The sequence below is a fragment of the Tupaia chinensis genome, unplaced genomic scaffold (assembly GCF_000334495.1).
Source record: "Tupaia chinensis unplaced genomic scaffold, TupChi_1.0 Scaffold147869_1, whole genome shotgun sequence".
NCBI classification, from domain to species: Eukaryota; Metazoa; Chordata; class Mammalia; order Scandentia; family Tupaiidae; genus Tupaia; species Tupaia belangeri.
In genome coordinates, this window is record NW_006207719.1 from 1,233,349 (window position 1) to 1,251,266 (window position 17,918).

Below are 17,918 nucleotides of genomic sequence, written 5' to 3' on the forward strand. Positions count from 1 at the left end.
CCGTTCCCTACCTCTCTCTCTGGTGGGTGCATGCACCCTATGGTAAAAATCTAAAAACCAAAAGAAACTTTTTAAATTACTATATATAACAGACTGGAAAGGATGAGAGGTAAAAATATTAATCTTCAGTCAATATAATAGATTTGATTATGAAGGTGGTCACAGTAGCATGCTGCCTATTAGGGCTTTCTGCTCTTTAAGAAATCAAAATATTGAGTCATTGGGAAAGTCATGATGTATTTTCCAATGTTTTCTATGCAAAAATGCATCATGACTTTTCTGATGACCCAACAAAAAAATGTGTTAAGCTAAGTCTGAATAATGGGGTATATTTCAACTGGTTAACAGCAGAGAACCAAAAAGCATAAATTTAAAAGAAGCACTTAAAGTTTTATTGGTGGTTTATTTTGGTAAAGAACTAAACTAAGTATTAAACATTCCTTTCTCTTCTTTTTAAGAATTATTTATTTATTTAATTCCATTTGTTATTACTATTATTTTTTTTTTGAGAGGTTTTCGCTCTAGGGCGCGTGCACTCGCCAGACAGAGAGAGACATAGAGACAGAAAGCGAGAAAACACCCCTCAGGGGGATGGTCACGCCGCAATCCCTTCTCCTCCATTCCCCTGTCGGGATCTTGGGCACACACGCACGCACACGCACCCGGCGTGAGTTTTAAGCCACCGGGTCTGTCTGGGACACAAACCGCAGCCGACTACGTGGGAGTTCAGTGACGTAATCATTTCCTAAACACTCCTTTCTACTGAATATACATCTCCTGTTTTTAAAACCTAGGAACTAATAAATGTACAATTACAGTAGGTATCATAATCATAGGGCAAAGAGTTCAGACAAAACAGAGAAATTTAAAAGTATATCATAAAAAATAACAGACCATGAAGCACTGGGATAACTGACAACTGAAATATTGGGTCGTCAGGAAAGTCATGATGTATTTTTTACAAAAAAAAATTAAAGGGAACCAGCAGTTAGCATAATGGCTATGTCGCTGGATTCCCACGTAGTCGACCATGGTTCGCGTCCCGGACCCAGTGGCTTAAAACTCACGCCGGGCACGTGTGCATGCGTGCCCAAGATCCCGAGAGGAGAATGGAGGAGAAGGGATTGTGGCGTGACTCTCCCCCCCAGTGGGTGATTTCTCAGTTTCTGTCTCTATGTCTCTGTCTGTCTGGCGAGTGCACATGCCCTATAGTGAAAAAAAACCTCTAAAAAAAAAAGTTAAAAATACATCACGACTTTTCCGACAACCTAATAGTTACAAACAATATAAATTTTTTTTAAAAATGCTAGAGTATGTTTCATGAATCTAACTCACCTTTATAAGAATTAAGAAATGAAAAACAAAATTCTAGAGATTTCTAGAAATCTAACGGAAAAAAAAAATATATTAGTAAGAATGGCAAGAAAGATGGCCTTAACTACAGGCTAAAGAAGGTAGGTATAAGTTTTGAAAGAGTCAAGACCACCATAACATTTTCCTCATACACCATGCCATCACCTAACTGATCAAAATAATCATCTCTAATCTGTACATATTAAATACGCTCCTTGTTTCAATACTATTGATACTTCTAATTCTCCAAAAGAGTCTCTTTACAGAACAATTGCAGTACTTTCTCATTTTTATTCCTTAAAGTTTCATCTATCTCCTTTGATTAAATAAGAAGAATGGAAAAGTAATTTTCCCCAATTATTTATTTATTTGTTTGTTTGTTTGTTTATTTTTGCTAAAGGGCACATGCACTTGCCGAAGAGAGAGAGAGAAACAAAGAAAAAGGGAAAGTGAAAAATTATCCTCCACGGGAAAGGCTATGCCTCAATCCCTTCTTCTACATTCTTCTCTCAGGATTTTGTGCATGCACACACACACGCCTGTATGTTTTTCAAGCTACTGCCAAGGACTCAAACCATGCAGTTGGTCATGTGGAATCCATTCCTTAACTGAGACACCACTGGCTGGTCTTTGAAAACTAATTTTGAAAACAAATTTGATATACACTAAAACTGAAAAGTTCACAGTGGGTTGCACATCGTTTAGCTCTGACTCAAGAATAAAAGAGAAAAGGTAGAAATCCATACCATATGAAAGAAAAACCGTGAGAAGCTTCAATGACAAATGTTTGGTTCAGACACAGCAAACAATAAAAATTTAAAGTAAAAGGCTATTTTAATATAAGAAAAAATAGTTCAGTTTTTACATTACCATCAAGAAGCAAACTTAACAGTTTAGAAATAGCCAATTAAAACTACCCATGAGCGCATACACTAGACACAGCTGCTTGGCAGGTTAACGTTAAATGGGAATTCCATGTTGGCCCACCCTAAAAAAAAGGCAGGCATAGTAATAAAAAACAAAGACTCTGACATCTAATATAAAGTGGATGAATTTGGAAGATCTAATACTAAGCAAAGCAAGCCAGACTATGAAAGACAAGCATTGTATGTCTCCACTCAAATATACCAAATGTCTGTGCTCTATAGCAGAAATTTAAAGATGAGAAGATATAATAGAAGGGAGGGCAATGGTACATACTAAAGACAGTGTGGGAAAAGTAAAAGGAGGTGGGTATAGGGGGTAGGAGGGAAGGGATCACAGAGAAAACAACACATTTAATAGACACAAAAATGAAAAGTTAGCTGCTGATAACCTATATGATAATGTCTTTGACTTAACTAATACGCACCGTATTCATGCTGGGAAGAACCATGTTGTACAGTATTATAAAGTTGTACAGTGATTAAATGTAAATTAAAAATTAATTAATTTAAAGAAGACTTAGATGGGCAGTGATGGTATTTGTGGTATTTGCTTTAATGCATGCATGTGATAATTTTGTTGTGTTCATAATCCTAAAAAAAAAGGGCAGACATGGTGGTAACTGTGTCTATAGTTATAGATAATTAAGAAGCTGAGGCAGGAGGGTTAATTAGAACCTGTCTAAACTACACCACACATATTCACACACAAAAAAATACAAACAAAAGAAAAAGACAGTTAATTATGGTACTTAAGATTATAATAAAAAGCAGCTTTGATATAACCAAATGAAAGCTATTCAAGAAAAGAAAGCTGAAGCTTAAAAATATAAGTTTAAAAAAAATACAGAAAATGAATACAGATCAGTGAGCATAAAACTATAAAAGGGTAGCAACCTTTGTGGTGACGAAACAGTACACCTCTTATGAAAATCTGTAAGGTCTATAAACAACTTAATAGAACTATACCAATAGTTTTGAAACTATATTAATTATAACTATTGATTATTAAAAATTACCATATGCCAAGTAATGGAGCACTCAAGACAAAGAAATAAAACTTGCCTGAATAAAAAATGAATTCAAGAGGAAATGAAAAGATGTTTAAGTAAAAACTATAATGTAAAGGCCAGATGGAGGTGCAGCAATAACATGCAATGCCTGCCAGGCACACCCACATGTGATGGTTCCTAGTTCAGATGTGGAGATGTTCCTGAGTAGCTCAGGCATACCTGTGCCCATGATCTGGGCTGGCATAAACTGAGGATGGGAGCATTGTGACACTGTAGAGGGTGCTGTATCTCTGTGTCTCTTTCTCAGTCATGGAATAAATTTTTAAAATATAAAAAAATGATAAAAACAAAACTATATTCAATATGTAAGTGCAATATTAAAAATATAGATAATAAAGAAACAGTAGGGACCAGCAGGTGGCATAGTAGTTAAGGTGCTGGACTCCCACGTGGCCGACTACAGTTCAAGTCTCAGATTCAACTGCTTGGAACTCAGGCCAGGCACTTGTGCATGCATACCAAAAATCTCAAGAGGAGACTGGAGGAGAAGGATGTGGCAAGGCTACTCTCCCAGGGGGTGATTTTTCGCCTTCTGTCTCTGTGTCACCAGCGAGCACATACACCCTTTAACAAGAATCCCTCTCAAAAAAAAAATAATAATGATAATAAAGGACTAACAGTGGAATATTGAAATATTTTAAGAAAAGGGCCAGCAGGTGGCATGGGGGTTAAGGCACTGAATTTCCACATGGCCAACCAGGATTCCAGTCCCAGACTCAGCGGCTTGACAATCACTCTGGGTGCGTATGTGAATGTGTCCAAAATCCCAAAAGGAGAATGAAGGAGAAGGAATTTTGGTGTGGCCATTCCCTTGGGGAAGTGATTTCTCTCACTTTTATTTCTCTCACTTTCACTCTCTCTCTCTGATGAGTGCATGTGCCCTATGTCAAAACCTAAAAAAGGGACCAGCTGATGACATAAAATTTATGTCGTTGGACTCCTCAATGGACAAACATGGCTCGAGTCCTGACCTGGCAGCTTGAAACTCATGCCGGATACCTGTGCAAGTGTGCCCCAAATCCCAAGAGGAGAATGGAAAACGGATTGTGGCATAGGTATCCCCCTGAGGGGTGATTTCTCATTTTCAGTTTCTCTGTCTCTCTAGTGAGTGCATGGGCCCTATAGCAAAAATCTCTCTTTAAATAAACAAAGCAAAACAAAACAAACCTAAAAAACAAAACCTTTGGAAAGATAGTAAGAGTCTAGACAAGGACACTGGCAAGAATATAAAAAGAAAAAATGAATAAAGATAAATCTCAAAGACATAATTTAAAGATGAATAGAACATGTAGTCTCATGAATGCCATAACCAAAAACAGATTAATATAAACGAAGACACATGGGAATAGTCAGTGAGGATTAGAGAAAAGTTAATTCTATAGTTATAGCTTTAAAAGTAATATAAAGGGGCCAGCAGGTGGTATAGTGGTTAAGTCGCTGGATTCCCATGTGGTCAACATGGTTCTAGTCCCAGACCCAGCAGCTTGCAACACACTGGACACATGTGTGTTTGTGTCCAAAATCCCGAGAATGAAGGAGAAGGGACTGTGGCATGGCCACCTTGTGTGCGTGTGCATGTGCGTGTGCATGTGGGGATGATTTCGCTCTTTCTTTCTCTCTGTCTCTCTGAGAAACACACACCATACACATCCTACAGCAAAAATCTCTCAAAGAAAATAAAAAGTAATAAAAAGAGTACATATCATGAAAGCAAATTTCAGACTTGATAAAGTCTTAGTAAAGGAAGAGTTTCTTCCTAGCTCAGTATTTCTCAAGATTACTTCTGAAAACTAAATATTAATTATGCAAAACAGAAATTCTTACTTCTTGTCTTTTCTTAAGATCTTCTTTGGCTGCTCCAAAGCGTTTGGTTAACCTTGCTATCTTGGCCTGAATTTAAAAAAAAAAAAAAAAGGAAATCAAGTGTTATTATAACATCAAAAAAGAATTCACACATATATAAAAATAAACCTACAGATAACAGGATCTCTATGAGATAGCTAAAAGCAAAGAAAATAAAACAAGTTGATTGGGTGTTTGTTCATATGCCAGTATGTTTCTGAATAAGTATGCTTGTTTTCTGTGTTATTTTCTAACAGTTGTAACCACACTTAATCATCATAGTGAGAATTATGTAAGTCAAAAAAGAATCCTTGTCAATCACTTAAGAATGTACATAGAGTACACTGGACCATTTTTCTGTAACATGTTTTCCAGAGGCATCTGCAGTCTCCAGAAATGCAGAAATACGGAGGGGGGAGGATATTATGAACACATTCCCCTCAATGGGGCATGGTTGGTCACAACACAATTCATTCTCTTCCATTTCTTCTTTCTTTCAGGATATGGTACAAGTTCACACATGTGCCTGAAATGTTTTTCAAGCTGCCAGTGTGAACTGTGCTGATGGCCACATGATTCTCTTAAAAACTAGGCCAGAGGGATGACACCTGAATCATTATTCAAACACTCCCCTATTTTTTGCTATAGGGTGCATGTGCTTGCCAGAGAGAAAGAAAGCGATAAATCACACCCCGGGAGGATAGCCACACCACAATCCTGTCTCTTCCACTCTCCTTTCAGGATTTTGGGCAAGCACGTGCCCAGCCTGAGTTTTCAGCCACTGGGTCCGGGACTCAAACCACGGTTGACCATGTGGAGTCCCTGCAACATAACCATTAATGCCATTTGCTGGTCCCCACCACTCACTTTTCTACTAGGTAGGTTTAATGTTTCTCAATGCCCTGCTACGGTCCAAAACCACTACAATGGTTGGGGGCAACAGGTAGCCTGATGGTGGGGGTGCTAGACTCTTCCACGTAGCCAAGAGCAGTTCAAGTTCTCGACCTGGTGGCTTTCCTTTTTTCTCTCTTTCTGTCCCTCTCAGGTCAAATTAAAAAAATAATGATAACAAATAAAATTAAATGAATAAAATAAATATTATTTCCCAGATCATTTCCTTGGAGTACATACTGAGGTGAAATTCCTGAGGCAAAATATATGTCTAAGATCCTTGCCTAAATGCTTTTCAGAAAGGCTTAATTGATACTATCAATAACAGTGTACATAGTGCTCAAATACTACTCTCTTACTTACTTTCACATTCTGTTATTGTTTTCTTCTTTCTCTCTCTCTCTCTCTTTTTTTTTCTTTTTTTGGAGAGATTTTTGCCATAGGGTGCATGCACTCGCCAGAAAGACAGAGAGACAGAAAGCGAGAAATCACCCTTCGGGAGGATGGCCATGCCACAATCTCTTCTCCTCCATTCTCCTCTCAGGATCCTGGGTATGCACACACACGCGCCCGGCATGAGTTTAAGCCACCAGGTCTGGGACTCGAACCACGGTCAGCTACATGGAAGTCCAGCAACATAGCCATTATGCTAACTGCTGGTCCCATAGTCTAATAAAAATTACTTTTTAGATTAATACTTGTCAATAAAATTAATAAATTTCATTTAAATGTACATAAACTATCTGATCACATTATTTTCCCAAAAACATATTCAAAGAAAATCTGAGGAAAAGTGGAGTAAGAAGGAAAAAGGGGACTAGCAACATTCAGTAGTTAAGATTCTGGACTCCCACATGGCCAACCAAAGTTTGAGTCCAGACTCAGCGGCTTAAAACTCGCCAGCACATGTGCATGCATGACCAAAATCCCAAGAGAAGAATGGAGAAAAGACTGTAGAGAGGCCATCTCCCCAGGGAGTGATTTATTGCTTTTTGTCTCTTTCTCTGGTAAGCACATGGGCCCTAAATGCCCGCCCTCACAAAAAAAAAAAAAAAAAAAAAAAAAAAATGAGGAAAAGAATATCACATCACCACATAAATATTTGGTTATATTCCCTTTCAGTTTTTCACTAAAGCACAGATGCAAAATTAAACTGTTTCTGTGATTATTGCTAATACTGTTGCTATTTTACATGAAATATATTTTCAAGAATATTAAACTTCTATGGGTAGTCATGAGTCCTGACCATAACAAAAAAAAAAAAAAAATCCAGCAGAAAATTTCTTTTTTCTTTTTAATTTCAGTTTTTGCTATTGGACATATATGCTTGCTTAAGAGAGAAACAAGAATGGAGGAAGAATGGAGAGAATGGCCATGCCACAATCCCTTTTCCTCCCCTCTACTCTCAAGATTTTGGGCTGGCACAAACATATGCCTGGCTTATTTGGAGTCACTAGGTCAGTACTCAAACTGCAGAGTTGTCATCGTGCAATCTGGCCACCTTACCCTCGATGCCATCCGGTGGCCCCAGAGAGTTCTTTTACCCAATATAAGGGCCTTCATATTATAAAAATGAGAAAATACTTATTTTAAAGTTTCTTTAAGAAGGTTTTCAAAGGAGATCCCAAATCTTGCAAAGTATTTTAATCTATTCATATGGCCTAGGCAATCAATCACCTACAGCTGTCAAAGGTAAAGATTTTCTTCAGAATTTGATTATTTATATATAATATTAAGATCCAAGGACATACAGCATAATTTCACATCCTTAAAATGGATTTGCCTTTCTTATGACTAAAGTATTTTAAGTAACTTTTTCTAGAACGGTATGTGGAAATGTATTTTTCTCTATAAACCAATTTATGCAAAAATGTCTTTCATTTTCTCATTAGTCAGATTATGTGGGCTGGTAATATACAATATACATGCACAGTATGTAGAGTATCACTATTCTAATTTTACTTGCAAATGAGACCCTCCCAAAAAAATCATTTTGTATATATTATGAGAAAAGGTTTAGAAGAACACATACCAAGTTAAAAACAGCTGCCTATGGAGTCCAGGATTGGCAGGAAATGAGGAAGATGATAAAGGACTTCCCTTTAACATCATCTATATATGCAGTACTCAAATTCTCTTTAAAAAATAAATATCATGGAGGCCATCAGGTGGTGTAGTGGTTAGGGTGCTAGATCACACATGTCTAACTCTGCAGTTCAAGTCCCAGACCTCGTAGCTTGAAAAACATGCTGGACACTTGTGTGTATATGTCAACTTCTTTGGGTTTCTCACTTTCCCTTCTCTTTGTCTGTTTTTCTCTGGCAAGTGCACGTTCTATGGCAAAAAAAAAAAAAATCTAAAAAATAATTATTATTATCATTTAAAAAATTAAACCAGGGGACCAGCAGTTAGCGTAATGGCTATGTCGCTGGACTCCCACGTAGTCAACCGCAGTTCGCGTCCCGGACCCGGTGGCTTAAAACTCACACTGGGCATGTGTGTGTGCATGCCCAAGATCCTGAGAGAAGAATGGAGGAGAGGGGATTGCGGCGTGGCCATCCCCCCTGGGGGTGATTTCTCATTTTCTGTCTCTCTGTCTCTCTCTGTCTGTCTGGTGAGCGCACGTGCCCTATAGCAAAACCCTCTAAAAAAAAAAAAAATTAAACCAGTAGAAAACAAATCGAAATGTAACTTACTATCTTCTGACATTTAATATTGTAACAAAGAAATCAATAAACAATACTTTTTTGTTACTCTTACATAGGAAATTGTGTATTTTTTATTATTATTATAAGTAAAAATATCTATAATAGTATGTCTAAGAGTGGATCCCACATGGCTGGGCTGAGTGGTTTGAATCCCAGACCTGGTAGCTTGACAATCACGATGGGAGTATGTGCATGTATGCCCAAAAGCCAGAAGAAAATGGAGAAGAAGGGACTGTGGCGTGGCCATCCCCTCTAGGAAGCAATTTCTCATTTTCCCTTTCCCTATCTCTCTCTATCCATCAAACATACATGGCCCATAACAAAACTACCAGACAAAAAAAATCCATTTACTTATGACAGAATGAATGTAGTAATTAATCTTTCCCAGTGTCTTTTTTGGAATAAAGTAGATTACTACAGTATGCTCACTTCAGCTGACCAGAAGCTCTGGCACTACATGTCAATATACCTACATTTAATAAAAAATGAAAAGTAGTAATTATTAATAAACATAAATTAATAAATCAACACCTTTCAAACATAACCTACAGATGGCAACAGATTAATTAAAAAACAAAAAGACTCTCTCACAAGTATCATCTAGTACTTACTATGGGAAGTGAGATGCCAGCCTTTCTTCAGTCACTATAAATTTTTTTTTTAAATTACAATAATAGGCCCAAAGATAATTTCTTAGTCCGTTATGAGTTTAATTGTATCCCCTTAAGTTTGTATAGTAAAGTCTAATCCTCCAAACATACATCAGAATGTGACCTCATTTCAAAATAGGGTCATTACAGAGGGAATTAGTTAAAACAAGGTCATACCAGAATAGGATACCACCAATATGAATGGTGCCCTTGTTAAAAGGGGAAAATTGAGGTCAGTGGGTGGAGTGGGTGCTGGATTCCCACTTGGCTAACTGGTTCAAGTCCTGGACCCAGTGGCTTGAGGGTCATGCCAGGCCTGTGTGCATACGTGCCCAGAATCCCAAAGGGAGAATGGAGAATAACAGTGTGTGTTGTGGCCATCCCCTAGAGGGGTGATTTTTCACTTTCCTTCTCTTTGTCTTTCTCTGGCAAGCACATGTTCTCCACGGCAAAACTTAAAAAAGAGGTGGGGAATATTTGGACAAAGACATACACATAGGGACACCACCATGTGAAGATAAAGCCAGAGATCTCAGTCATGCTTCTACAAGGCAAGAAACACTAAAGATTGTCAGCAAAAAGGGAAAAGCATAGAATGGATTCTTCCTCAGAGCACACCCTTCAGGAAAAAAAAAAAAAACCTACTGATGTCTCAATCTTGGACTCCAGCCTGAAGAAAACTCTGAGACAATACATTTCTGTTGTTTAAGTCACCCAGTTTATAATACTTTTTCTAGGCTGGACATAGCAAACTAATACAAGCTCTTCTTACTGCTTATATTTAGAATTTAAATGTAATTTATAGTCAATTTTAAGTATTTATCCCAGAAAATAAGTTAGAAATATGATGAAATCTTGAGTATAAAATTCCAACCAGTATACAAACCTGTAGTTCAGTAAGAACTGTTTTATGCCTCTTGTTACATTCGATCTTTTCCACGCGTGTTTTTAATTCTGCCAAAGTCTTATCAAATACAGCACACTGTAGAGCACATAATTTTTCTTCCAGCAACCACTGTATAACCTAAATAAAGATATATTCATTTGTTATGCAAGCAAGGCATTTCAGCAAGAAGCAAATAGTAAATATTCTTAAGTACTAACAAGATAATATTGTGTTGTCAGAAAAGTCATAACACATTTTGCATAGAAAAAATATATCATGACTTTTCCGACAACTCAGTAATAATGTGTTAACTAATTTATGTATTAACTAATTTAATAAATAGAATATGCTGGAGGCCAAGCCTCTTGGCACAGCTAATCACAAATTGAATGGCAGTTTTGGAAGTTACACAGATGATCACAGCTTTAGATTCTCCTGGTCAGGGTGAAAACATCATAAATGCATGTGAGCATGCCCAAGATTCCGACAAGCTCAAGGAATGACGAAAGATTCTCCATCGTGTGGCATAACGAGACCCTGTTGAGGATGCTTCTTTTTCTTTTTTTCTCTAGTACATACATACATGTTTTATATCATGAATAAAATAAACTTTAAAAATGCTGGAATCTAACACAAAGCTATCTGCTAAAATTTCCCCTTCTACATACATCTATATGCTAAAAATAAAATTTTCCAGGGTGAGTTTTGAAAATAATGAAGTTCTAATATATTCTTCATTATCCCCTACCCATCATGTTCAAACCACTTAAAGGAAACCAGTTTGAGTAAAAGGCCATTTACTAATCCTTTGCAGATAGATACATTCATTATATGCACATATTTTTGTTACTAACGATGATAATACCATCTCAAATTTCTATAAAACATTTTTAATGCCTGGTAAAAATTTCCATATTACCTTATCATGAATTTGTCCATGAACTACATTTAAGTAACACCATTCTAGAGAAGTAAACTCTCAGTACATGTAAAGTTTTCAAAACTTTTTCACATAGCTTCATATTTTAAAAATCCCTATCCCTTAATCCTCTAAAGCCCTCCCACTACAATTTTTAATGCTAACCATAAAGTACATAATGAAAGTTTTAGAATATACAGACTTATAACCATGAAATCAAGTTTTTATAAAGATTAAAATGCAATCCCAAATGAGAAGGTTCTCAGTTCAAATCTGGAGATCTCTCTGAGTGCCCAAGAAATAGGGTTGGCAGAAACTGGAAGGGTGGACTTACGCATTAAGGTTCTTGTTGAGAAACCACCACCCCCCGGGTTTTAGAATATTTGCACAAATATAATGAGATATTCTGAGAATAAGCTCCAAATATCTAAACATAAAATCACATATATGTTTCATATATACTTTATGCACATAACCTGAAGGTGATTTTATATAATATTTTAAATGATTGCGTACATGAAATAAAGTGTGTGTTCACTGATCTGTCAGAATATATTATGTCTATCACCCATGTGGACTATCTGTGGTTGTTTGGTACTGTCCTCATTCCTAATAAGCTATTGTTTTCAAACATTCATTCACACAGAAATACTTTACAGTTAAAAAAATAAATGAAGTGAAAAAATAATATGTTCAAGGTAACTAAGAAGTACAGCAACATCACCAGAATACCTGTATCACTTGATAAATAACAGTAACAACAAAGACAGACAGGTTTTCAGTCTCTATCTAATGATGCTGTGTTTTAACTAAAAGGTTAATGTACATTCTATGTTTATTTCAGTGAAAATAAATCCCAAAATCAGTCCAAGGAGCAAGAAGTAGGTCCTCCAGGGATGGGGAGTCATTTTAAAATGTTTCCTCCAGAGGCATCTGTATCACTAAGCATAACTTCTTAGAAGTCTTTGATTTTCAAATCATTTCTTAATCTGTTTGAATGCACACTGCATGGCCAGCAGATGGCATAGCAGTTACATCACTAGACTCCCACATGGCTGACAGTAATTCAAGTCCTGGAACCAGTGGCTTGAAAGTCCCAACAGGCACATGTGCATAAGATCTCAGGAGGAAAAGGACTACAACAAGGCCATCCCGCTCTAGAGGGTAATTTCTCACTTTCCTTCTCACTGTTTCTGTCTGTCTGTCTCTCTGGTGAGTGCACACACCCTAAGGCACTCTAAAAAATATAATAAAATAAAAAAAGAATGAACACTGCTCTAGCCCTTCAAGACCACTGCGTATTTTCATATCAAGTCCAGTGCTTATTTTCAAGACATGTATAGGCACCTTTTCTGCAACGTTATCATCTTCATCTTCACTCTTGTCTACAATAACCTTGAATCAGAACCATTTTGGCTATGTCATCATTGGCCATGGAATGAACAAACGGAGCCTATCAAAGTTAATTTCTTTAATATCTGCTTCTGGCTCGCTGACTGTGAAGGCATATTTTCTGCATATGTAAAGATATCAGACATTTTTTCCTCACTTGACAAAGGAAGGCTTCAAAGTCACCACCTTGTGCATCATCATTACTGAACAGTCGCAGGCCACAGCATGTGCCAGGCATGCACAACTCTGTCTTCAGTCACACTGTTCCAAGCACTGACAACAGTCTACCCTTCATGTTAAACTCTTTTTGAAAACCCTTCACACACATACCTCTACTCATTGCTACTAGCATGATGTCTACAAGTGCTTTTATATTTATTATTCTTTTATCTAAAATACCCTGGTTAAAAGTATATGGCATATACATTATTCTTTTATGAGAATTTCAGCTGGAGGATGAGCAGATCTGTAACCAAGGAGTAACAAAATGTGCAATCATTATCTAGTCTAGCTTCCCTGTGGTAAGCACAAGCCCCTGATAAGAAAACCTACTGATCCAAGTTTGTTTATTTTTAGAATATTTGCACAAATATAATGAGATATTCTGAGAATAAGCTCCAAATATCTAAACATAAAATCACATATCTGTTTCATATATACTTTATGCACATAACCTGAAGGTGATTTTATATAATATTTTAAATGATTGCGTACATGAAATAAAGTGTGTGTTCACTGATCTGTCAGAATATATTATGTCTATCACCCATGTGGACTATCTGTGGTTGTTTGGTACTGTCCTCATTCCTAATAAGCTATTGTTTTCAAACATTCATTCACACAGAAATACTTTACAGTTAAAAAAATAAATGAAGTGAAAAAATAATATGTTCAAGGTAACTAAGAAGTACAGCAACATCACCAGAATACCTGTATCACTTGATAAATAACAGTAACAACAAAGACAGACAGGTTTTCAGTCTCTATCTAATGATGCTGTGTTTTAACTAAAAGGTTAATGTACATTCTATGTTTATTTCAGTGAAAATAAATCCCAAAATCAGTCCAAGGAGCAAGAAGTAGGTCCTCCAGGGATGGGGAGTCATTTTAAAATGTTTCCTCCAGAGGCATCTGTATCACTAAGCATAACTTCTTAGAAGTCTTTGATTTTCAAATCATTTCTTAATCTGTTTGAATGCACACTGCATGGCCAGCAGATGGCATAGCAGTTACATCACTAGACTCCCACATGGCTGACAGTAATTCAAGTCCTGGAACCAGTGGCTTGAAAGTCCCAACAGGCACATGTGCATAAGATCTCAGGAGGAAAAGGACTACAACAAGGCCATCCCGCTCTAGAGGGTAATTTCTCACTTTCCTTCTCACTGTTTCTGTCTGTCTGTCTCTCTGGTGAGTGCACACACCCTAAGGCACTCTAAAAAATATAATAAAATAAAAAAAGAATGAACACTGCTCTAGCCCTTCAAGACCACTGCGTATTTTCATATCAAGTCCAGTGCTTATTTTCAAGACATGTATAGGCACCTTTTCTGCAACGTTATCATCTTCATCTTCACTCTTGTCTACAATAACCTTGAATCAGAACCATTTTGGCTATGTCATCATTGGCCATGGAATGAACAAACGGAGCCTATCAAAGTTAATTTCTTTAATATCTGCTTCTGGCTCGCTGACTGTGAAGGCATATTTTCTGCATATGTAAAGATATCAGACATTTTTTCCTCACTTGACAAAGGAAGGCTTCAAAGTCACCACCTTGTGCATCATCATTACTGAACAGTCGCAGGCCACAGCATGTGCCAGGCATGCACAACTCTGTCTTCAGTCACACTGTTCCAAGCACTGACAACAGTCTACCCTTCATGTTAAACTCTTTTTGAAAACCCTTCACACACATACCTCTACTCATTGCTACTAGCATGATGTCTACAAGTGCTTTTATATTTATTATTCTTTTATCTAAAATACCCTGGTTAAAAGTATATGGCATATACATTATTCTTTTATGAGAATTTCAGCTGGAGGATGAGCAGATCTGTAACCAAGGAGTAACAAAATGTGCAATCATTATCTAGTCTAGCTTCCCTGTGGTAAGCACAAGCCCCTGATAAGAAAACCTACTGATCCAAGTTTGTTTATTAGCATAATAATGAACTGGTAAAGAAATTTGCTTCTTTAAAACAATGAGGCAGCAAGCTTTGGCCCATCAAAAGTTTACACTTATGTGTGCCTGCTTCATTAGCACATTACAGCCCAGTTATTCAGTCTTAGGCATCCTTAATTCCTCTAGGAGCTATTCCATCTCTGAAGTCAGCTGTCTTCCCAGAGCAGTAACACCAAAACGACGATGGGTTCATCAGCATTGTAGACTGTTCTAGCACCAGATTTTCAACAGCAATGACCTTGGCAAACTCATTAATTTCTCCACTGTGTCAATAACCTAGAAGAATAAAGACAATGGTGCTTTCTATTCAATGTTTTTAACTTAAAGTCTATAATACCTTTTGAAGCTTCTGGTTGATGTCTCCTTTGGCTGTAATCTTTACTTGAAATTCTGCCTCGTATTCTTCTTCCATGTAGCGACGACGTTTGGAATGTACATTGTCTATGTCCTCTGATTTTGAACGTTTTCTTCTAGAAAATTCATCTGAGAACAAACATAATTACTAGTCATATGTTCTTACAGCCCTCAATATTTACTCTCCATCCTTAGCAAAATATTGTTTCTACCATAACAGTATTTTCAACCAATTATGTTATGAATTGTTTTTGAGATCACTAAAACAGGCATACAGCTTTAAGCTTTAAATCTGAAATTCTTTTCAATATGCTAAATAAGAACTTCTTAATGGCTAAGTAATGAACACTGTGAACATATTCTTTCTTTGAACTCTTCACATTAAGGAGATTGCCTAACAACTATGTCATGAAGGAGGTAGAAGAAATCATCTCATACTCCTTCTCTTTGCTACACTTCATAATAAACATGAATTCCCTGACGAAATACAGTATTCTCACGTCACAAATTTCTCACTGGGAATACCTTTAACATTTAACTATTTTCCTACAGTAAATCTAGAAAAAGTTCTTGTTTAATCATCCACTTTAGGAAAATAGTATATATTATAGTTATTCACAATATATCCTAATGAATTTCAAATATATGAAAAAAATAAAATTGGGTCAGTGTCATGGTATGGTGTTGGGGAAGACAAATGGATCCTACATAGCTGCAAGTGTGGATCAAGTCTCGACCCAGTGGCTTGAAAAACACAACAGGCATCGTGTGTAGAGAAATGGAGAAGGGATATGGTGTGACCATTCCCCAAGGGATGAGGGGTTTTCTCACTTTCCCTCTCTGTCTCCATCTCTCTCCTTGAGGGTACACGCTCTCTGACAAAATAATAGAATTAATGTTGTTAGGGAAGTTCATTTGATAAAGAACAGATGAAGACAACAGTTAGAAAATTATCCTTTCAAATACTGTTAATATTCATGAGATCAAACACAAATTTATCTGGTTTCATTTTCAATATCTAAAAAAATTAAATACTAAAATTTCTGCTTTTTAAAGAAAATGCCCTTATGTCACTATACCTATCCTATCCTTTTTCTGTCTAACTCTGTATCTGTATCTATGTGCCTATGTTGAAAATCTAATTCAACTCTACAACTTCTCTTGTAATAACTTACCCATAGTCATACACAGAGAACAGCATGACAGTTCCAGAACTCAGGTTTCCTGACTTACAATATGGTGATCTTTCTATGAACCTAATGACACTCAGGACCTTATGTAGATTGAAACACTTACTTCTATTCACTTATAACAGCCCATATAAAATTCTCATAGTCCTATTCCCTAAGCATAAATCTAAAACAATTTCTAAAAGAGAGATAATACCTCCAAATTTTTTAAGCCTAAATCTTTCTTATGGAACAATGAAAAATCAAAATTAAAAAATTAAAGTACATGAAATAATACTTCCAAAGATCCTTGAGTTAGCAATCAACAAAATTATTTAACTGTGTCTTCCTTAAAACTGTGAATATTTACAATGGGTAGTAAAGGATATTCCATAGCTTTACAGGCAGAAATAGTATTTTTCAAAGTAGTTCAAGTTAGTTTGTACTTGCATACTTTTCTCAGAAGGTCTTTCATCTTCTTCATGTATTACTTGCTCTTCCTCAGGTTTGCTGTCCTTTTCATTTCTATCTCCTTCTGCAAAAATAGAAAAACTTCCATTGGATTCATAACCACACACTTATTTACATTTTTGGTAACTACCCAGTTACCAAACTAACCTTTTATGTAATCGGAGTCACAAAACATGAAATTCTAGAAATAAAAAGGAAGAATTAACTGGTAGAATTGAATAACCAGTACACTTTCTACTCTTCTCCAATTCACAATAAACTGAACATGAGGGTCGGGGGAGAACTAGCAGCACAAATTTTAAAACTAAGTAATTTCTTTCATTAGAAAGACCAATAAAATGTGAAAACAATTGCTGTAAAGCATTTAGATGCCTTTACACTCAATTAAACTAAACTTGGGGGACCTGCAGATGGCTTAATGGTTATGTGGCTGGACTCCCACGTAGTTGACCACAGTCTCAGTCCCAGACCTAATAGCTTCAAACTCACACCTGGCACGTATGTATGTCTGCCCAAGATCCCGAGAAAAGAATGGAGAAGGGACAATGGCATGGTCATCCCTCTCGGGGGTCATTTCTTGCTTTTTGTCTGTCTCTCTGATGAACACATGCACCCTATAGTAAAAATCTCTCTTAAAAAAAAAAAAAAAACTAAAAACTTTGAGAGGACATTAAAAGTTCGTGGAAAAATCTAATTGAAGTACAAGTTTATTTTGGTGCAGAAACTTTTAAAATCCTGGCCAGCTGGTAGTGACATATTGATTAAGACAGCTGGATCCTACATATTAGCACAGTTTGAGTTCTGGACTTAGTAGTGTGAAAACCATACCAGGCCCTTGTGTGCACATATTTAAAATCTCAAAGGGAGGGAAAGACGGAAGAAGGATTACAGACCATCCTCCAGGAAGGGAGATACTTCCTCATTTCTCCTTTTCTCTCTGTCTCTCTCCAAAACGCACATATACCCTCTGGCAACTATTTTTTGAAAATCCATGTATCTTTTTTTTTTTCTTTCATAATATACTTTCCATGAACTTTGTGAAGACCCTACAGAGTAACAATGACATTACCAAAAAATTACAAGCTACTGATAAATTCAAAAT

At 36.6% G+C, this 17,918-nt stretch overlaps 1 protein-coding gene across 1 annotated transcript in view; it reads right to left on the reverse strand.

Annotated features, from left to right (window-relative positions):
* ATF7IP (activating transcription factor 7 interacting protein) overlaps nt 1-17,918 on the reverse strand; it is a 105,770-nt gene that overhangs the window by 25,282 nt on the left and 62,570 nt on the right. Inside the window, 4 exon segments of the mRNA XM_014584793.2 lie at nt 5,174-5,239; nt 10,327-10,464; nt 15,160-15,305; nt 16,800-16,880. Of these exon segments, the coding sequence (XP_014440279.1) occupies nt 5,174-5,239; nt 10,327-10,464; nt 15,160-15,305; nt 16,800-16,880 (431 nt within the window).